The sequence below is a fragment of the Borostomias antarcticus genome (assembly GCF_949987555.1).
Source record: "Borostomias antarcticus genome assembly, chromosome: 3".
Lineage (NCBI taxonomy): Eukaryota > Metazoa > Chordata > Actinopteri > Stomiiformes > Stomiidae > Borostomias > Borostomias antarcticus.
This window is the reverse complement of record NC_140236.1, coordinates 16,239,767-16,262,663: the sequence shown is the minus strand read 5'-3', so window position 1 is coordinate 16,262,663 and position 22,897 is coordinate 16,239,767. Positions and strand designations below refer to the sequence as shown.

At 40.9% G+C, this 22,897-nt stretch overlaps 1 protein-coding gene across 1 annotated transcript; it reads left to right on the top strand.

Annotated features, from left to right (window-relative positions):
- Positions 1-4,737: 4,737 nt before the first annotated feature.
- On the top strand, positions 4,738-6,845 carry LOC311307267 (uncharacterized protein; the record flags this gene model as incomplete). The annotated part of the gene is made up of 7 exons (XM_084436064.1): positions 4,738-4,768; positions 5,027-5,310; positions 5,684-5,722; positions 6,088-6,129; positions 6,236-6,309; positions 6,431-6,517; positions 6,824-6,845. Exons 2-7 carry the CDS (start codon positions 5,197-5,199, stop codon positions 6,843-6,845), a joined length of 378 nt encoding a protein of 125 aa, XP_084292190.1. The 5' UTR covers positions 4,738-4,768; positions 5,027-5,196.
- Positions 6,846-22,897: the final 16,052 nt, after the last annotated feature.

Sequence of the window (22,897 nt, the reverse complement as noted above, 5' to 3'; positions counted from 1 at the left end):
AATTGTTAATTTATATAGCCTACTGTTTCTCTTCCTTATATTTCCTTCCATTGTTAATATAAATGGTCAATGTATAAAATGTATTATCGATGGCACCTATGGCCGTTCTCGGGAGCGCACTATTGGTTTTCTAGGAAGTGCGCAGAACGGGGAGAGGCCGGAAGAAAGATGCTCTAGAATGTCGCGCCAGTTTTAAATGTCCTACTGCAGCAATGAAGATCCACATTACCAGCTTTAATGTAGCCTACCTGTAAAAGTATTGAGTTGGGTAGGCCTATTATGTTCGTGGAGAGCGGAACATACAGCATACGGCATGGGGAAACAGGAACGTTCGGATTACAAACAGCTTAGATCAAAGCATCTCCAGGGACTGGTGAGAGCGATCAATATTCTGACGATTAGATTATTGAATGGAGAATATTACTTAAAGTGTCTAGCCTACTCTTGTTTGGGTTATACTTTGAAGTGTGTAGGCTTCTTGTTTGGGAACCTGTAAGCAGCGAATAGGCTAGTTCAAGTTCATCCTAGTCTGTTCGCTTGGCTGTTTTTGTTGTTGCGTGATCCGTTATTCTTTGCAAATTGATATTAACTAGGCTATAGTATGTAAGGGATACCCTACTAACACAGTGGGTTGCAGCAACGTTGTACATAAGTTGTACTTTGGTAAGTTGCAACGTTACCATCAGGCGATGTGACAACGTCCATCTATGGTCTAAAATAACTTTAACCTCCCAAGTCTAATTAGACTTTACTGCAATGTTGCAGAAACATTGGCAACAGGGGTGCCTGCAACGTCATTAAATAACGTGACAGTGACGTTGTATTACAGTCCTATTAGGCTAGCAATCGGGCTAAATGGTAAATGGTAAATGGACTGCACTTATATAGCGCTTTTATCCAAAGCGCTTTACAATGGCCTCTCATTCACCCATTCACACACACATTCACACACCAATGGCAGCAGCTGCCATGCAAGGTAGCCTGCTCATTGGGAGCAATTTGGGGTTCAGTGTCTTGCCCAGGGACACTTCGACATGTGGACAGGAGGAGGCGGGATTCGAACCGCCGACCCTACGATCATTGGACGACCCACTGAGCCACAGCCCCCCCACGACTATCCCGTGACGTCACTGCTTGCTTGGTTCACAGTTGAAGTAGGCAGGATTCTTTGCCAAACTGCTCCTGTCTTTATCTTGTCTCTATCTTTCGCTTATATCCTTCATATTATACTGTACGTTGAGGTTAATAACTCATCTTAGAAATGTTATTGATTGTATATTTCCCTGTTTGTTATAAATTGAATGCTTTTTCACTAATTAAAAAAAAAAAAAGTAGGCAGGATTCTTTATCACTGCGACCCATGGTGGAAATCATGTGTTTAAAGGTGCCATCTCCTCCGGAATGTAATCAATGAAATAAGAGATTTGACACATGAATGCTCAATACGGATAAAAACAGAACAGCCAATCACACTTCTGACCAAGTGAAATGATTGGAATGACCTGTCAAATTGCCTAATCAACCTGCACACAATTTGATGTTTCTTTTCTAATCTACTAACGGTTTATGCCCCCTTGCTGAAAACAGAGCTGGAGGGAGAGCACCTTTAAATGACACCCTCATGAGCAACTGGACTTTAGTTTTACATTTTCATAGTCACAGCTAATTATTTAATATAATTCGGATTGTGATTGAAAATCAGCTATGATCACCAGAATCAATAAAGTTTGTCTCCAAGTATTTGCCGCTTAAGGCATTCTACTAACTTTTCGGTGTCGACCAAGATATCATTTTTCAAAAGACGTGTCTATGAGAAATCCCATTCATTCTCTCGGCATTAGAAAACGCTACCACTAGGGGGCGATGAGATTACTTTCCCTCCCTATATAGACCTTTTACAGCCGTCGGCAGAAGTATGCGCGAGCATTCTTGAAACAGCAGCAGGGGGAGACAGACGGATTCAGAACAAGGAACCCTAACCCAGAGCAGTATTTTAGTGCAAATATATTTTATATGCCATCAAGATGTCTAGCTGTTGCGTCTACGGGTGTACAAATCGGCGCTCTAGTGGATTAAAACTGTATTCGATTCCAAGAGGAAACCGGCCTTTTCAGAGAAACCGGAGGCGAATCCTAAGCGTACGGACTGGACTGAGGACATCAGAAATGCCCGCGTTTGCGGTGCCCATTTCATATCAGGTACGTTATTTTGACTATCTGGTTTAACTGGAATGTCTGGTTGAAATGTAGAGTAATATCTTAATTGGAAGCCTAATGATAGCTAGCTAATGTTAGCTAATGCTAGCTAGCACGCTACCTAGTGTAAGCTAGCTAACTCAAGGTCCGAACTTGGCTAACGTTTAGACAATATTGCAAATACTCCGACAAACTATTGCAAACCTTTTTTCTGTTACTGCCCTACTAACACAGTGGGTTGCAGCAACGTTGCACACATAAGTTGTACTTAGGTAAGTTGCAACGTTACCATCAGGCGATGTTGTGACAACGTCCATCTATGGTCGAAAATAACTTTACCCTCCTAAGTCTAATTAGACTTTACTGCAACGTTGCAGAAACATTGGCAACATGGGTCTCTGCAACGTCATTACATAACGTGAGAGTAACGTTGTATTACAGTCCTATTAGGCTAGCATACTATGGGGTTATTTTTGTGCCAAAATTCTGCGCACACACAAATATGTTTTGCACACGCGTAAACTTAATTTCGAAGAGAAATGTATCGTTGCGCAAATTATTATTAATTTTGAGGAAAGGAAAATCTATTTTGTACTCAATAAAAGTGTATTTGCACGGATGGTAAAGTCCATATATGCACGCATGATGCCTGATCTGCTCGCTCTACTTCCTTGCTCTGTGCGTGGCGCACGGTGTGTGTGCTCAAACCTCTGCCTGCTTGCTCAAAGCTTTGCCATTATTTTTGTGCCAATATTCTGTGCGCAGGAGGGGATATCTGAGCGCACAAAGAGATGTTTTGCACACGCATAAACTTAATGTCGAAGAGAAATGTGTCGTCTCGCAAATTATTATTAATTTTGAGGAAAGGAAAATCTATTTTGTACTCATTAAAGTGTATTTGCATGGCTGGTAAAGTCCATATATGCACGAACGAAGCCTGATCTGCTCGCTCCACTTCCTTGGTCTGTGCGTGGCGCACAGATTATCGTCGAGTATCTAGCTGCAGACTCACACAGCTGTCCGCTCGTCAAATTTGTGCCAGAATTCTTATTGGCTGGCCTGGTCTTCAATCACAATATATCCTGGCCAATGGCAATGAGAGGAGATTCCCATTAGATCAGAGAAGGCGGAGAAGTAGAAGACGACGGGAGAGCAAAATGTCGGAATCTAATACACCGCGACCTGTAAGTTATACGTTTGTAATCCTTTAACTATTAATATTATGGTGTTCATCTTCTTATGGCGGTTGTTTTTGAACTGTATTTAACCTGTTTTTTCGAGCCAGGTAACAGCAAGTTAGCTAAGTTTGCAAGCTAGCTAACTACCGTAGCTTAAGTATGTAGCTAGCTCTAACATTAACGTTAGCTACATAGCATTAGCTAGATAGCTAACGGAGGCTCTGGCTAGTTGTGATGTCTAATCTAGCAAATTGAATTTTAAATTGTGTGCTTAAGTTAACTTGTTTAAATTTATTTAGGGGCATGGTACAGTTGAGTCAGTGGCCAGGGACCTGGTGTCATTGCTGCTTGGTACCATGAGCCCCGAGGCCGGGACTGAGAGACGAGGGTCAAGTAACGTGCAGCAGACTGAGAGACCAGGGCCAAGTAACGTTATGCGGCAGATGAACCCAGGGCCAAGTAACATTACAGTGCAGCAGACGAGACCAGGACCAAGTAACGTTACTGTGCAGCAGGAGATGTCTAGGTTAATGCTTACCCATTCGTTCATAAAGTTTCATTGGCAGTTTGTTTTGCTGTTGCATACATGATCAGATTAGACATTGATCTGTAACTTAACTGGTTTAGAAAATGTATGCATGATAGATAATTGTAAATGCAACGGTTTCTTGTTATGGATGACTTATGTCTCGGACTTATCCCATCTGAGACATAGTCCTCCATGAACGGATGGGATAAATAGATGAGGATGTTACAGATGGACCGCTAGACTACAGATAGTAAATTGCCAGTTTGGGAACCTTTAAAAGTCTAGCTGAGTACCTAGGACTGGAATAAGGAACTGATTAGCACTGATAGGATACTGTAAGGACAAGTGATTACATGAATTCCAATGTACCTGTACTTGTTACACATGGCAAATAAACTTGCTATTCTATTCTATTAACCTGATATCCACTTATTTTTTTAATCCTCAGATCTTTCCCATGCTATTATGGCTCAAAAGCAGGCAAGCGTGGCAAAAAAAGGTTTTTAACTGCCACAAAAGAGCCCACCAGTAAGACATTTACTTTGCATTTTTACCTGCTGCCAAAACATACAAGCAGGACACCTTTGCCAGCAAAGGAGCTTGAACTTCTGCAGATGGGTCTGGGAAGACAGACCGTGTGTATTCCTGAAGACAGCAATCACACAGAGGTACAGTTATCAGTCCAGTAATTTGTCTCAGTGTGAAATGCAGTCACGACAAGACATAGCCTTAGTCATGTGCCACTTTTTCCCTATGTTCTTTCTCTGTCCCTCTGCTTTGCTTATCCAAGATTTCAAGGATCCTGACTGAGGAATACCCAAAAATGGAGGCCCTTCGCGGAGGATGGCTCTTGCACAAAGCAGCAGGTGTGCAACACAAAAATCTAAGATTTAGCTTTGCTTGGTTTTTGTCTTTTACTGTTATTTACGACATCCCGATTTCCATCATTGTCATTTTTTTCTGTAAACAGACTTAATTGTGAATTAAGTACTTATTGTAGCATAACAGATTTAACCATTGACATTCTTTTGCTCATCGACAAAATAAGGAAATCTGATTTTCACCTGGTTTCCACCTGCCTTAGCTGCACTTAATGCCGATTTCTATTTCTTTTTCCTTCAAAGGTGGTAGTGGTCAAAGAAAACTGATAGTAATTCCGCCAGAAGCAGAGGGCTACTGTGCTACAGCTCTGCGAGCTGTGTCAAGTGGTGGCAAAGCCACGTTCTATATAGTGCCACTCCAGGAGACTTTGGACACCTCTCCTCTGCCTCCTGACAGCCACCACTTTGCGAAGATGCCCAAGAGCACATGCCAGCAGTGCAACGAATCCATGCCGTTGCATATGCTGTCAGTGCACATACAGACTTGTAAGGGAGAACTGTCAGATGACACTGAGGATGAGGAACAGGTGAGGGCAAAGTGTTTTGGTGCCAGTAGGGCTGGGCTATGTCTCGAATAATTTGATTAATTAGCATTAAGCTTTTTACACAATGTGAAAAATGGCTAAATTGCAAAATGGAGATTAGTGCTTCCTCTGCTGTCACAGTCACTCAAACGCCAGCCCCAGCACCAGCAGTTCTTTCAGGGCACATTTCAAAATCTAGGTTTGGTCCTCCAAAACCTTTCTAATCTTTCAAATTATATCCGCTTTGCATGCCTCTCTCTCTGCCGATTGCTCAGGTGTTTATCGCCCAGCCCTAGGTGCCAGTGATAATTGGAACATGACCGGAAAGATATGGATTGTTTATTGAATGTATTGCCTTGTCTTTATGAATCTGCAGACCGCCAAAGATGTATGGGTGGTTGAGGACAAGACGAAGGTAAACGTAACACATCACATCAAAAACAACTATCGTTCCAGTTGGTTGTGTTGAGCCGTATGGATTTTCAGAGGTGGCTATTCTCATGCAGTGGATTCATTTGGAGATGTGACTCGTCTCTTAAGCAGTTCTCAAATTTGGGCCGTTTTCATTAGCCTACCCTGTAGTAGGAAATCTAAGCCTACCAAAATTGATGACATAGCCTACTTAAATGACATAGGCCTACTGGAATGCCTCTCAATGTTTCCAGTGTTTATTCTAAAAGGTCAGTGTATAAAGAAAACTATTTTTGAATCCTGTTTTCTCTTGAGTCCATGTAAACAGAAAAAAATTGAAAGTATTGCCTTGTCGTTATGAATCTGCAGACCGCCGAAGATGCATGGGTGGTTGAGGACAAGACGAAGAATGTAAACATAACACATCGCTAACATCAAAAAACACTATTGTTCCCGTTGGGCCAGTATCTGTCAGTGTGTTAGGTGTTTGTAACATAACAGCCTTTTCAAATTTCAGGTGGTTTGTCCAATTTGCACCAAAGAATTCACAGAAGATTACATCACAATCCATGCTAGCCATTGTGGAGAAAGGTGATCTGCTTTGCTTGTGTTAAGTATCATAAACATCTTTGAATAGAAGCATCATGATGTCTGTGTATATGCATTGTTTTAGCCTTGGACTTTATGTTATTTTTTATCTTGTTTCATGTAGTGATAGTGAGACATGTGCATGGAGTTCTGCTGCAAACAACACTGATGAAAGTACTCCTGCTCAAGCTCCTGTATGTACACCAAAAAGGTAAGTTGTGTTTTTAAGGCAAGCTTACCATTTACATTAAATACAGAATGTGCCACTTTCGTTATTGTTCTACCAACAGCCAGTCACAACATTGGCTGTCTCTCAAATTTATTAAAGAAGCTGTTCGCCAATCAACAAAACACGTTACACAATCACATAACCATCTCTTATGTGAGACCAACTCTGTTGGTCCGATTGTGAGTTAGTAGCCTTAATATCTTCCAAAACACCATGCATGTTAAAAGGGAGTAAGGTTTACAAACATGTTTGTGATTGATTCAATATATCTTGCCCTTCACATTGCAGACGATGTACTAAGCTTCCTTGAAGAGCAAGTCGACACCACTAAAGAATTTAAACTGTGTGTAAGCAGAGAAGACCTTCTAGAGAGGGGCATTCTTCAGTGGAACAGGAAGAAAGTCTCTCCAGTCAGTACAGTCAAAGTACAGTACATAGGAGAGGCAGGCATTGATACTGGAGCTCTTAGGAAAGAGTTTCTGACTGGTGAGTTTATGTACGTGTCTTGCTCTGATGGATAACAATAACAAAGGGTAATCTTAAAGCAGGTCTTGCTCTTGGCTTAAGATATGGTTTCAGGTGTTGAGAACAGATTCTTCGAGGGAACTGGGAGCCGGGGCAAAAATCCCAAGTACTCCTTGACAGACTTGGATAACGAGAATTTCAGGTGAAGTCTTTTTCTATTTGAATGAAACGTAGACAAGGACTGTTTTCATTGTATTTTACAACTTACAACTTTTTCCCCTTTTAAAAACAGAACTGTTGGTGAAATATTGGCTGTCAGCCTAGCACAAGGTGGCCCAGCTCCTGCATTTCTGAATGAGTGGTGCTACAATTTCCTCTGCACAGGAGAAGTGAACTTGCATTCTCTGTCTAAGGAGGATGTGACTGATTTAGAATCTTCTCTTCTCATCAGCAGGGTAAACACTCACTTTTACTCTTTTTTAGATATGCATCAGGTCTAACATTTGAACATATTATCTCACCCTGTCTTCTTTTACTATTTTGTCTTTTCAGGTTGAAAATGCTGCAGATCCTGAAACACTTATGTCGTTAGCTGATGATATACTAACCTGTGGATATACTCGCCAGATTAAAGAGGAGTGTAAAGAAATCATCATTCGGTAAGGACTTTGAGAATAAAGCTAATTTGTGATATCATTCTTGTACTTTTTTATTTTTAACCACTTTTTGCATGATTTGTCTTCAAAGGGCTATTGTCTTGCACTCTACAACTGGTCCCAATCCTCCAACAACTGCGCAAAGGTATGGCACTGTACGGCCTGGTGGATCAGATGGCTGAAAACTCTGAGGCTTGCAAATCCCTGTTCGTTCCTGGGAAGATCATCAAAGTAAGTGCATCAATTATAATATTCTGTTCTTCCTGACATTGCTCTTTTCCCCATATTTCTAGTTCTTAAACACTGAGATCCAATATTCATCAAAAATTGCTTTATTTACTGTTTTCTTTGTAGCCGGACGCTGATTTCATAATGATGCACTGCAAGCCAAGTTTCAGTGAAAAAGGAACATTGAATGAGAACGCTGAGAGGAAGGTTGTCAACTTCCTACAAGATTTCCTGGAGGAGCTTGAAGCAGCAGGTACATAACATATTACGTCAGTTTTATAATGGTTCTACTGTGCGGAACACTAAGAAACACCCATAGATATTTAAAATTATCTTCAGACTTAGTTAATCTGCTATGCTGCATTTCTTTGACCATATTCTTCTAAAAATAAATGTTACAAGGACACAAGTTTTGGACCGTAAGCCAAAGTAGCTCTTGTCTAGTCTTAATTTTATTGAAAACTGAATCTTACATTGCAGATGAGACAGTCGGTACTGCTGCTGACGACACAGAACCCCTCTCCGTGCAGGATGTCCTCAAGTGGATGACGGGTCAAGCACACATCCCCATCCTCCCACAGGAAAAGAGAGATTTTAAAATCACATTTGATTTTGAACATTGCTGTAGGGAGAAGCTAGGTGTTCACACTGTGTGCTACCCTACAGTGAGTGCGTGCAGTTGTACAGTAACATTTCCAGTTCAGCATCTGACTAATGGCCCTGAGTTCAAAAGAATAATGACAGAGGCAGTTAGATATGGTGGAGGATTTTTTAGAGTTTAATTAGTAATATATACCAGGCGATTTGTGTCTGTGGGAGGTTTGGGAGTTTAGTGTAGAAAGATATACCAGACGATTTGTGTCTGTGGGAGGTTTGGGAGTTTAGTGTAGAAAGATAAACCAGGCGATTTGTGTCTGTGGGAGGTTTGGGAGTTTAGTGTAGAAAGATATACCAGGCGATTTGTGTCTGTGGGAGGTTTGGGAGTTTAGTGTAGAAAGATATACCAGGCGATTTGTGTCTAGGAGGTTTGGGAGTTTAGATTTACTCTGTCAGCTACAGAAATCCCTGGGACCATGTCCTCACAGCTGTAGTACAAACTGTTGAAAATAAGTGCAAGTGTGTACACGTCTCAGAAACCATTGCACCATTATGTGTTTACATGAAGAATATTAGAAAACTGACATAGGTCTACTCTGAATAGGTTAATGTATCAGGAGGACAGCAGTGTTATAAAATGTTTGTTTGCATAGAGACGATAAATGGTTTCCTTTGCTGCACTTTGAATGTTATATCTCTCGCCACAATACAGGGTTGTGCTGTTTATTGATCTTGCAGCTTTTTGTATATCGTTACTTTATATACAGTTGTGATGTAGAGCTTGTTACAGTAGCGCCTAGAAAAGTCACTCAATGTTGAATAAAAATTGTTTCAGTGTAAAATATGAAATGTTCATTGCTTTCTAGAATAGATGTCATAAAATTTTCAAAATCACACTGCAATGCTCTTTTCCGTCAGCAGATGGCACAGGGGGTCATTCTGACAAGCTTTATATTTCTAGCATTATCTGTAGAGTTAATGTGCAGAATGACGCCAATTATTTTAATGTTTCATAACTGAAGCACATTTGTTATAGTTCCTGACATTGCCAAAGTGTTATGACTTCTCAATGACACAGGGTTCTTCCGTTGTACCTTACATGCTGAATTCACTGCACACATTGATCACAATTTCCAATAAATAAAGTTTTATTTTATTTGATGTCACAGGGAGTTGTTTATATAGGCATACGATAATTCATAGACTCCCTGATGATACAGCAGTGATAGGCCTGATCTCCAATAATGATGAGGGCCTATCTGGAGGAAGTGAGGCTCCTGACCCAGTGGTGTCAGGATAACAACCTCCATCTGAACGTCAAAGACAAAGGAGATGCTGGTGGACCTTGGGAGGAAGCAGGAGAGGAACTACACCCCCATAACCATCAACGGGGCCCCTGTAGAGAGAGTGGACAGTTTCAAGTACCTTGGTGTTGTAAAAGTTATTTCTATCCTTAGATTGTCAAAGAACACGCTGAGTGGTCGATCAAGCTGGTTTTAAACAAAGTCAATAGTTTATTCTATGATACGATTCTGCAGAGTTGGACCCTCGCACCGGAAGTGATTCCAGGCAAGAGTGAAGCATGGGAGGAGGGTTCGTTGGTTTATACAGTGGAAGAGGAAGTGACAGTTTCAGGGGGAAGACAGGGAAGTGATGTCACACAGGGAGGGATTTGTAGTTCTGACAGACTGATCTATGAGAACGAACTACAAGGTTTAGAATTATAGTCCAGGGGGAAAACAGAACACTTTGTTGAGACTTGAAATTCATTCACAATTCCCCACTTTGTGGATTAAATATCCACAACTATAATAGAAATGAAAGAATCAACAATGTGAAATCAAATTATAAAATAGGCCTATCATAAAAATAATCCAACATCTTTGTCAAAAAATCCTATTCTACACATATGGAAAAGAAGTAATCTATTTCTCCACTAGGTGGAGCATAATTAAGATTTAACAAACTCAAGTTATTTAACACACCAAGATCATTTTCTTCTCATATGCAATCACGTACCAAAACTCCTCATCTTAATTTGGCATAAGCAAGGTAAAAAGATAACATGATTATTAATCTAAGACATCATATATTCATGACTGAGTGGGAAAAAAAACCTCTTTGTTTTAGAAGAAAACCCTTAAATTCAAATTAGAACCAACAGATTATGTATCAAAATATTCCAAATAGTCAATGTCAATGGCACAGACATCATTAAGATCCTGAATTGAATTAATAGTAAATTTAACTTTTTCTATCATTATTTAGGCAGCATAGGCATATCTGGAACAGCATTTAAACATACACTTAAGAATATTTAAAAAATAATAACGATGAAGAACATACAACTGAAAACACACATATTTGAGAATATCCAGGACTTGCAAAAGCATTCCATTTAGGAACATTATCTAAGATCTGAATACCTTTATCGTTTGCTTCATGGAACTCAATGTAGCATTTGGATCTGAACTAACCGAACAGCAGATATAGCCAGTATTCTCTCTAAGGGAAGTCTATTTTGTAGCACAATCTTTTCCATGTAATTTACTTCTGTAGCTAAGGCTGAAATTACTTGGTATTGTGCGATCATGTGTCATGCGTTCATGAGAGAAATACTATACTGAAACTAAATTGAAAATTCGAGACAGCTCTATGGTGTCTAGTTTGATTGCTGATGAATTCCCTGCATTTGAGTGTGATCAATCTTCTTACTCCTGGACATTACATGAGCAAGATAACATTCATATGACACTGTTGCAATTTAAAGTTGAATACGCTATTTCCCTATAGCTCAAAAATACACCATTTGGAATGGCTCTCTGAACCTTAATTTCACATCTCATAAATCGCTTAAAACATTAATTTGTCCTAATCTATGTGTTGTATCTGAAAATATTAATACATGCTGTGATATATTGAAGAGGTCACTTCAAATTGTTTAACTCGCTTTTCAAGTTCAGCCCTGTGGATGCAATTCTGTTAGGAATTCTGTTAATTCATTTTAATACTTGGTTGATGTAGTTAGGTGCATAGCAGTTAAACACAGTTAAACACAGTCCCCTGAGAATAGTCTGGAACAGCTTCTACAAAGATCAACTTTATAATTATGAATTTTCAATACTTCTATACCCACTCTAAACTAAACTCCAGTCACAGTTTCAACAGTATAACCTGGAAATCTCTGTTGCTTTCAAATCTTATATATGCAGAATGTAGTATTTTCCATTCCTCTTCGTCTCAACAGTCAAGTGGAGTGCAACATTCAAATAGGACAAACGCTTGTCCACGTTGCCATAATGATCCTGAGAAGGAGGTGACAGGCAAGGTCACTTCTTTCAATAGCTCCTCCTCAGAGGAAGCCACAGTGTGGTGGCCCATGATTGTGTTTTGCTGAAGTGGTGGTCAGAGTTGTCATCCTGACAGCAATGAGGAAAAGTAGTGCGTTATTCTTTGTTTGATTTCTCATCTGAGGAGACCAGAGAGTGAGCTTTCGCCCTGGTGGTGACACTGGATATTGCATCTTGGTTGTTGGAATTCTCAGGCCGGGTGGCCTCGTCCTGGTTTGGAACCAGCCTGCAGTGGCTGGCGTGTACCCGCAAAGTCCTCTCTGCTACGTCTGAGTTAGCAGCAGGAACTGGTACGGGCCCAGCCAACGGGCACTCTGGTTTCAGGTCTCTGCTCACAACCCATTGGCCTGGTTGGAAATGATGCAGGTCGGCTCTCTCAGGTCGGCAGAGACCTGTGAATCCACAGTTGAGAGACAGCATAGACAAAACAGGACAGCACCGCAGCTTTTAGCAGCGGAGTTAGCAGCCATACTACCTATGGACACAGGATCAGAGATTTCAATAGGAGCTTGGCCTTTGCCACCATCTTAAAATATTACACATTAAGTTTCTTCTTCAGCTCTGCATCTTGTTCTTTCAACTACTTTCTAATTTCCTTCAACTACAACCTCCTCACTACCTTCAATTCAACTTCCTCACTACCTTCAATTCAACTTCCTCACTACCTTCAATTCAACTTCTTCATTACCTTCAATTCACTACTACTAGTCTGTTTCATTAGCAACAACCAGTTAACTTGATAACATCCTTTACTCCCCCTCTTTTTTGAAACATGATCTGGTCAGTGTGCTAATTTGAAAACATAATGAAAGCATGGAATATGCAGTATAGGTTATGCTAACTATGAAATGAGCATTCATTCACATTCAAAATCAGAGTGAGAGGAGAATATCTGAGAGGTTTGAGCGTGGCTTAATTGATCTCGGTCAATATGTTGAGTCATGTCTCTCTGCCTTCTGGAGGAGGAAGCAGAGTTAAGAACAGTGCATCTTTGAAATGCACGGTCAACAGTTCATTCTTATTAAAGCAGCAGCCACGCTGTGTGTAGGTGCGATGTAAAAGATGAATAGACACAACATGCCGGACATGGACAAAACTGTGTGCGCAGTGCTACTAGGTCTAGAACAGCACCAGTGGTAGCTGCCACTGATTTCAAGTAGGACCCCAGTCCTTTTAACAGAGTCAAGTCTTAAACAAGGCGTAGTCATTGTTAGAGCCAGTCGGGCTCGTCAGTCCATGTAATCTTGTCAAGTGGAGCTAGCTTTTGTCTAATGAGGGTTATGTCTGCTAAATCAGGGATAGACTCTGCAGTAGTCTATTCCCAAGCAGTGCCTTTGTTTATTTATCATTATTAAGTGACCAAGGTAATTAACCTGCTCACGCACCAATTAGATTTAGGTCTTAGAAATTCTATGGCCATTTCCTAAAATAAAACAACATATTCGTATCATCAAACCATGAGTCCTTGTTTCTAACAAGAAATTGTTATTGAAAATAATCATTTAAAAAAAGGAGCGCCAACACATTATGTAAAACAGCGCCCTCTAATGGTAAAAACAAAAATTCCCTTAAATCAGGGTGAACAAATGGAAAAAATGCATTACTCAAACCAAAAACAATAAATGAATAGCTTCATATGGGGTTCTCAAACCATGAACAAATATAATTTATCTAAACCGCTCTCAAAAGAACACTAGGGGTGTTATAAGTTGAGCTCAATTTCAATAACCACATTTCTGCGTTTGAGGACAGAGGGTTATGAGCACGCTTAGGACGTGATGGTTCCTTGGGTCTGACAACCGCTTGGTTACTATTCTTAAATTTAGCCTAGATCATATCTATCTCTTACCCACAGTCAGTTGGGCAACGTGGGGGTGAGGCGTTTGACCAGTGTCCCCACGAACCAAGGTGTCAGCCCATATAAATGGGAGCAGCCTCCATCTCTCGTCCCGTGCCTGTGTCTACTCTGTAAACAAACTTCAGAAATAATACGTGACACATTTGTTTTACCATGCAGCTGTCTCTGTGGGCCGTCAGACGCACAGACAGAGCTGCATGGGCAGTTTACATATAATAAAAGACAGACAAAACAAAAGACATTTCAATTTCTCACCACTCTTGTGGGTAACACCAATTCTTAGAAATTATGCGCCGGAGGCACATAAACATAACAAAATAAATCATAGACCGCAGTTTTGATAAATTGGAGTGATGTCTTTTCTTTTTCTTTTTTTTCAAGAATATGTATCTGAGCATATTAAGTTAACATGACAATACAGTGAATTGAGTTTGAAGTTAGCAACATCTAACACAACTTTAAGTGGCAGTCATTTCAAATTATTAAAATACTTGCGGTTCCAACCGGTTTGGCATTTATCCGGTAGTCCAGGAACGTCAATTCTCTGTAAAACTCAAAACCAATGAATGTGCATCCGAAATCAGTAAAACATGAAATCTTAAACAAAACAAAATTCTCCAAATTGGGTCGTCAGACAATATGTATCAGACTAAGATATTGGCAAATATGAATTTTTTCTTTTTTCTCTTACCTTTACCCCCCCCCCCCCCCCCCCCCATGTCACGTACACTCTCACTCTCCCTAGACTTTCCCTACTGAAATATCTATCTTATCTAGTCAGAATCCACCACCCTGTGGAGTATTAACAAAAGACTTTTGAAATTTAGCGTATTGTCTACATTCCCTCCGGTAATGCCCTTTGCGGTTGCAAAAATAACAGCGCTGATCAGATTTGTAAACCCTGCTGTTTTGTTGTGAATATCTCTGATTATCTCTATAGCCTCCATCTTGTTTTTTCTGTCCCATCGGTAGTTGCTTAGTGCGAGCGGTATTGTTGAAACACCTACACTGTGCAGCTCGTCTCACAGAGTCCCTTCTTATCTCAGCTTCACATTGTTCACTTAGCAGACGGATTATTGGCAAGCATAGTTTACCAAACTCATTAGCCAGATGTTCAAAAGAATCAGCAGAACCTGGACGGTCAGCTTGTGAGTTATAAGCAGAAACAAAGGGATGGGGCAGAGACACTGAAGGGTCAAAATGGTGACATGGGGTCACAGAGAGACCAATTTGAGCATGAGACACAGCAGGAGGGCATGAAATAGGAGAAGTAACCCTATGGTCAATGGGAGAGGAACCAGAGGGAGGTGTCTCAGAAGAGTAATACCCTAGGGGGGGCGTTATTTCAGACATCCCTGTTTGGGGTAAGGGTGTTATCTGAGATGTAGCAGCCGTAGAGATGACAGTTGGTCGAACAACAGGAAGGGACGTTTGGACAGGAACAACGGACGTGGCCTGAACCAACAAAACTGTTGTTTGGATAGGTGTCACAACAAGGAGGGCCAGTATTGGGGGTTGGTTGAAATAGTTTACATCAGCTTAACAAGGGACATGGCCTGAAACAACAAAACTCTTGTTTGGATAAGAGGTCAGAACAGGAAGAGGGCCTATCTGTCCCTTCACTTCTCACACACATGCTTCAGTGCACTAAAAATAACTCCCATTTTAAAAGAAAATATGAGAACAAACAATGTAATAAAAAGTTACAGAAAAAAAACTAAACACGTTTAGTCAACCAAATTACTGCTGTGCTGAGAGATACTTGTTTGTTTTTTTATCCTGTTATATATATTTTTTTTTCCCAAGATGGCAGTCATCAGAAGCCAAATTGGTTGACCCTCGAGAAGAGAAGAGGGAACAGGAAGTCTCTCTTTTTTTCTTTTTTTTTCACACAAGCAGCAAAACAGGAAGTTAACCACGTTTGCACAGAGGATAGAACTAACTAACACGTGGGTAAATCAACATGTGGATGAGGCAGCTAGCACCTTGAAACAATAGAACAGAGGAGAAAGCTAGTTTGTAGCTAGTTTGAGCAGAACAAGAACAGTAGCCTAGCTAGAATGCAGCTAGCATGAAAATCAATCACAAATGTACACAAACCAAAACCCAGCATAAAACCAAAACACCCAACATAACCATGCGTTTAACAGTTAAACAGGACCTCAAATCCCAAAACAAAAACAGATCTACCTTGGCGTAGACTCAAACATACAATGGACCAAACATTTAAGAAGCCTCAGCTTCACATGAAACACAAAACGCAGCACAAACAGACATCCAAGTCTACAAACAAAACAATAAGGATTACGTCGTAGGTACGACTACCTAGCTAACCCCCCCGGGGATTCCAAATAACCTTTCGAAGTGAAACAGCCATCTTCGTGTCGTGCTCCTTCACAACACGAGATACAGAAATAAAAAGAAATAATGAGCCCAAGATAAAAGCTCTCTCGCGCCGCGGCAACCCCCCACAACGCGGATCCCGAAACAATCAAAAGAGCAGGCTTTCCGAAAGTGAAACGTTGCGTAGTACTAAACACACCCGTTCTCAGAAATGCACACTTACAAAACCAACCCTGGTATATTGGCCTTTAAGCGAGCATGCGGTTCAAAAACCGACTTTCTACCCAGGACACGTGTGCGCGACACCGGCTCGAATAAACACTATTGTCTAAGTTTTCACACAGCTGAACAAACAAAAGACCACTCTTAACTAGGTTCAAACAACGTACCAGACATTCAGCAGTTCCAGGCTGATTCGGGTCCCGGGGGAAAAACCACACCAGCTAGTTTGTGCGTCCCCGAGATTGAAGTCCCCCGTTCCTTGAGAAAGGAACGTCACGCGTCCGTGAATTCAGCCCAAAACACACCGAAGTCCGGCAGTCGTTCCCATTAGAGCATTGTCGTCGCCATATTGTAAAAGTTATTTCTATCCTTAGATTGTCAAAGAACACGCTGAGTGGTCGATCAAGCTGGTTTTAAACAAAGTCAATAGTTTATTCTATGATACGATTCTGCAGAGTCGGACCCTCGCACCGGAAGTGATTCCAGGCAAGAGTGAAGCATGGGAGGAGGGTTCGTTGGTTTATACAGTGGAAGAGGAAGTGACAGTTTCAGGGGGAAGACAGGGAAGTGATGTCACACAGGGAGGGATTTGTAGTTCTGACAGACTGATCTATGAGAACGAACTACAAGGTTTAGAATTATAGTCCAGGGGGAAAACAGAACACTTTGTTGAGACTTGAAATTCATTCACAATTCCCCACTTTGTGGATTAAATATCCACAACTATAATAGAAATGAAAGAATCAACAATGTGAAATCAAATTATAAAATAGGCCTATCATAAAAATAATCCAACATCTTTGTCAAAAAATCCTATTCTACACATATGGAAAAGAAGTAATCTATTTCTCCACTAGGTGGAGCATAATAAAGATTTAACAAACTCAAGTTATTTAACACACCAAGATCATTTTCTTCTCATATGCAATCACGTACCAAAACTCCTCATCTTAATTTGGCATAAGCAAGGTAAAAAGATAACATGATTATTAATCTAAGACATCATATATTCATGACTGAGTGGGAAAAAAACCTCTTTGTTTTAGAAGAAAACCCTTAAATTCAAATTAGAACCAACAGATTATGTATCAAAATATTCCAAATAGTCAATGTCAATGGCACAGACATCATTAAGATCCTGAATTGAATTAATAGTAAATTTAACTTTTTCTATCATTATTTAGGCAGCATAGGCATATCTGGAACAGCATTTAAACATACACTTAAGAATATTTAAAAAATAATAACGATGAAGAACATACAACTGAAAACACACATATTTGAGAATATCCAGGACTTGCAAAAGCATTCCATTTAGGAACATTATCTAAGATCTGAATACCTTTATCGTTTGCTTCATGGAACTCAATGTAGCATTTGGATCTGAACTAACCGAACAGCAGATATAGCCAGTATTCTCTCTAAGGAAGTCTATTTTGTAGCACAATCTTTTCCATGTAATTTACTTCTGTAGCTAAGGCTGAAATTACTTGGTATTGTGCGATCATGTGTCATGCGTTCATGAGAGAAATACTATACTGAAACTAAATTGAAAATTCGAGACAGCTCTATGGTGTCTAGTTTGATTGCTGATGAATTCCCTGCATTTGAGTGTGATCAATCTTCTTACTCCTGGACATTACATGAGCAAGATAACATTCATATGACACTGTTGCAATTTAAAGTTGAATACGCTATTTCCCTATAGCTCAAAAATACACCATTTGGAATGGCTCTCTGAACCTTAATTTCACATCTCATAAATCGCTTAAAACATTAATTTGTCCTAATCTATGTGTTGTATCTGAAAATATTAATACATGCTGTGATATATTGAAGAGGTCACTTCAAATTGTTTAACTCGCTTTTCAAGTTCAGCCCTGTGGATGCAATTCTGTTAGGTTAGTCTGTTAATTCATTTTAATACTTGGTTGATGTAGTTAGGTGCATAGCAGTTAAACACAGTTAAACACAGTCCCCTGAGAATAGTCTGGAAAGATCAACTTTATAATTATGAATTTCCAATACTTCTATACCCACTCTAAACTAAACTCCAGTCACAGTTTCAACAGTATAACCTGGAAATCTCTGTTGCTTTCAAATCTTATATATGCAGAATGTAGTATTTTCCATTCCTCTTCGTCTCAACAGTCAAGTGGAGTGCAACATTCAAATAGGACAAACGCTTGTCCACGTTGCCATAATGATCCTGAGAAGGAGGTGACAGGCAAGGTCACTTCTTTCAATAGCTCCTCCTCAGAGGAAGCCACAGTGTGGTGGCCCATGATTGTGTTTTGCTGAAGTGGTGGTCAGAGTTGTCATCCTGACAGCAATGAGGAAAAGTAGTGCGTTATTCTTTGTTTGATTTCTCATCTGAGGAGACCAGAGAGTGAGCTTTCGCCCTGGTGGTGACACTGGATATTGCATCTTGGTTGTTGGAATTCTCAGGCCGGGTGGCCTCGTCCTGGTTTGGAACCAGCCTGCAGTGGCTGGCGTGTACCCGCAAAGTCCTCTCTGCTACGTCTGAGTTAGCAGCAGGAACTGGTACGGGCCCAGCCAACGGGCACTCTGGTTTCAGGTCTCTGCTCACAACCCATTGGCCTGGTTGGAAATGATGCAGGTCGGCTCTCTCAGGTCGGCAGAGACCTGTGAATCCACAGTTGAGAGACAGCATAGACAAAACAGGACAGCACCGCAGCTTTTAGCAGCGGAGTTAGCAGCCATACTACCTATGGACACAGGATCAGAGATTTCAATAGGAGCTTGGCCTTTGCCACCATCTTAAAATATTACACATTAAGTTTCTTCTTCAGCTCTGCATCTTGTTCTTTCAACTACTTTCTAATTTCCTTCAACTACAACCTCCTCACTACCTTCAATTCAACTTCCTCACTACCTTCAATTCAACTTCCTAACTACCTTCAATTCAACTTCCTCACTACCTTCAATTCAACTTCTTCATTACCTTCAATTCACTACTACTAGTCTGTTTCATTAGCAACAACCAGTTAACTTGATAACATCCTTTACTCCCCCTCTTTTTTGAAACATGATCTGGTCAGTGTGCTAATTTGAAAACATAATGAAAGCATGGAATATGCAGTATAGGTTATGCTAACTATGAAATGAGCATTCATTCACATTCAAAATCAGAGTGAGAGGAGAATATCTGAGAGGTTTGAGCGTGGCTTAATTGATCTCGGTCAATATGTTGAGTCATGTCTCTCTGCCTTCTGGAGGAGGAAGCAGAGTTAAGAACAGTGCATCTTTGAAATGCACGGTCAACAGTTCATTCTTATTAAAGCAGCAGCCACGCTGTGTGTAGGTGCGATGTAAAAGATGAATAGACACAACATGCCGGACATGGACAAAACTGTGTGCGCAGTGCTACTAGGTCTAGAACAGCACCAGTGGTAGCTGCCACTGATTTCAAGTAGGACCCCAGTCCTTTTAACAGAGTCAAGTCTTAAACAAGGCGTAGTCATTGTTAGAGCCAGTCGGGCTCGTCAGTCCATGTAATCTTGTCAAGTGGAGCTAGCTTTTGTCTAATGAGGGTTATGTCTGCTAAATCAGGGATAGACTCTGCAGTAGTCTATTCCCAAGCAGTGCCTTTGTTTATTTATCATTATTAAGTGACCAAGGTAATTAACCTGCTCACGCACCAATTAGATTTAGGTCTTAGAAATTCTATGGCCATTTCCTAAAATAAAACAACATATTCGTATCATCAAACCATGAGTCCTTGTTTCTAACAAGAAATTGTTATTGAAAATAATCATTTAAAAAAAGGAGCGCCAACACATTATGTAAAACAGCGCCCTCTAATGGTAAAAACAAAAATTCCCTTAAATCAGGGTGAACAAATGGAAAAAATGCATTACTCAAACCAAAAACAATAAATGAATAGCTTCATATGGGGTTCTCAAACCATGAACAAATATAATTTATCTAAACCGCTCTCAAAAGAACACTAGGGGTGTTATAAGTTGAGCTCAATTTCAATAACCACATTTCTGCGTTTGAGGACAGAGGGTTATGAGCACGCTTAGGACGTGATGGTTCCTTGGGTCTGACAACCGCTTGGTTACTATTCTTAAATTTAGCCTAGATCATATCTATCTCTTACCCACAGTCAGTTGGGCAACGTGGGGGTGAGGCGTTTGACCAGTGTCCCCACGAACCAAGGTGTCAGCCCATATAAATGGGAGCAGCCTCCATCTCTCGTCCCGTGCCTGTGTCTACTCTGTAAACAAACTTCAGAAATAATACGTGACACATTTGTTTTACCATGCAGCTGTCTCTGTGGGCCGTCAGACGCACAGACAGAGCTGCATGGGCAGTTTACATATAATAAAAGACAGACAAAACAAAAGACATTTCAATTTCTCACCACTCTTGTGGGTAACACCAATTCTTAGAAATTATGCGCCGGAGGCACATAAACATAACAAAATAAATCATAGACCGCAGTTTTGATAAATTGGAGTGATGTCTTTTCTTTTTCTTTTTTTTCAAGAATATGTATCTGAGCATATTAAGTTAACATGACAATACAGTGAATTGAGTTTGAAGTTAGCAACATCTAACACAACTTTAAGTGGCAGTCATTTCAAATTATTAAAATACTTGCGGTTCCAACCGGTTTGGCATTTATCCGGTAGTCCAGGAACGTCAATTCTCTGTAAAACTCAAAACCAATGAATGTGCATCCGAAATCAGTAAAACATGAAATCTTAAACAAAACAAAATTCTCCAAATTGGGTCGTCAGACAATATGTATCAGACTAAGATATTGGCAAATATGAATTTTTTCTTTTTTCTCTTACCTTTACCCCCCCCCCCCCCCCCCCCATGTCACGTACACTCTCACTCTCCCTAGACTTTCCCTACTGAAATATCTATCTTATCTAGTCAGAATCCACCACCCTGTGGAGTATTAACAAAAGACTTTTGAAATTTAGCGTATTGTCTACATTCCCTCCGGTAATGCCCTTTGCGGTTGCAAAAATAACAGCGCTGATCAGATTTGTAAACCCTGCTGTTTTGTTGTGAATATCTCTGATTATCTCTATAGCCTCCATCTTGTTTTTTCTGTCCCATCGGTAGTTGCTTAGTGCGAGCGGTATTGTTGAAACACCTACACTGTGCAGCTCGTCGCACAGAGTCCCTTCTTATCTCAGCTTCACATTGTTCACTTAGCAGACGGATTATTGGCAAGCATAGTTTACCAAACTCATTAGCCAGATGTTCAAAAGAATCAGCAGAACCTGGACGGTCAGCTTGTGACTCAAACATACAATGGACCAAACATTTAAGAAGCCTCAGCTTCACATGAAACACAAAACGCAGCACAAACAGACATCCAAGTCTACAAACAAAACAATAAGGATTACGTCGTAGGTACGACTACCTAGCTAACCCCCCCGGGGATTCCAAATAACCTTTCGAAGTGAAACAGCCATCTTCGTGTCGTGCTCCTTCACAACACGAGATACAGAAATAAAAAGAAATAATGAGCCCAAGATAAAAGCTCTCTCGCGCCGCGGCAACCCCCCACAACGCGGATCCCGAAACAATCAAAAGAGCAGGCTTTCCGAAAGTGAAACGTTGCGTAGTACTAAACACACCCGTTCTCAGAAATGCACACTTACAAAACCAACCCTGGTATATTGGCCTTTAAGCGAGCATGCGGTTCAAAAACCGACTTTCTACCCAGGACACGTGTGCGCGACACCGGCTCGAATAAACACTATTGTCTAAGTTTTCACACAGCTGAACAAACAAAAGACCACTCTTAACTAGGTTCAAACAACGTACCAGACATTCAGCAGTTCCAGGCTGATTCGGGTCCCGGGGGAAAAACCACACCAGCTAGTTTGTGCGTCCCCGAGATTGAAGTCCCCCGTTCCTTGAGAAAGGAACGTCACGCGTCCGTGAATTCAGCCCAAAACACACCGAAGTCCGGCAGTCGTTCCCATTAGAGCATTGTCGTCGCCATATTGTAAAAGTTATTTCTATCCTTAGATTGTCAAAGAACACGCTGAGTGGTCGATCAAGCTGGTTTTAAACAAAGTCAATAGTTTATTCTATGATACGATTCTGCAGAGTCGGACCCTCGCACCGGAAGTGATTCCAGGCAAGAGTGAAGCATGGGAGGAGGGTTCGTTGGTTTATACAGTGGAAGAGGAAGTGACAGTTTCAGGGGGAAGACAGGGAAGTGATGTCACACAGGGAGGGATTTGTAGTTCTGACAGACTGATCTATGAGAACGAACTACAAGGTTTAGAATTATAGTCCAGGGGGAAAACAGAACACTTTGTTGAGACTTGAAATGCATTCACAGTGTCCAGATCACCAAGGACCTGACATGGTCAACACACAGACACTCGGTGAGGAAAGCACGATTGAGAGCATCCTGACTGGGAATATCACCACCTGGTACGGGAACAGCAGCACGCAGGATCACAAGGCCCTACAGAGTGGAACGGTCAGCGGAACATGCATTAGGGGGGCCACTCCCTCACCTCGGGGACATCTACACCAAGAGATGCAAGACCAAGGCCAACAGAATCCTGAAGGACCCCAGCCACCTGTTCTCTCTGCTTCAGTCAGGGAAACGTACCGCACCCACATGGAAGGCACA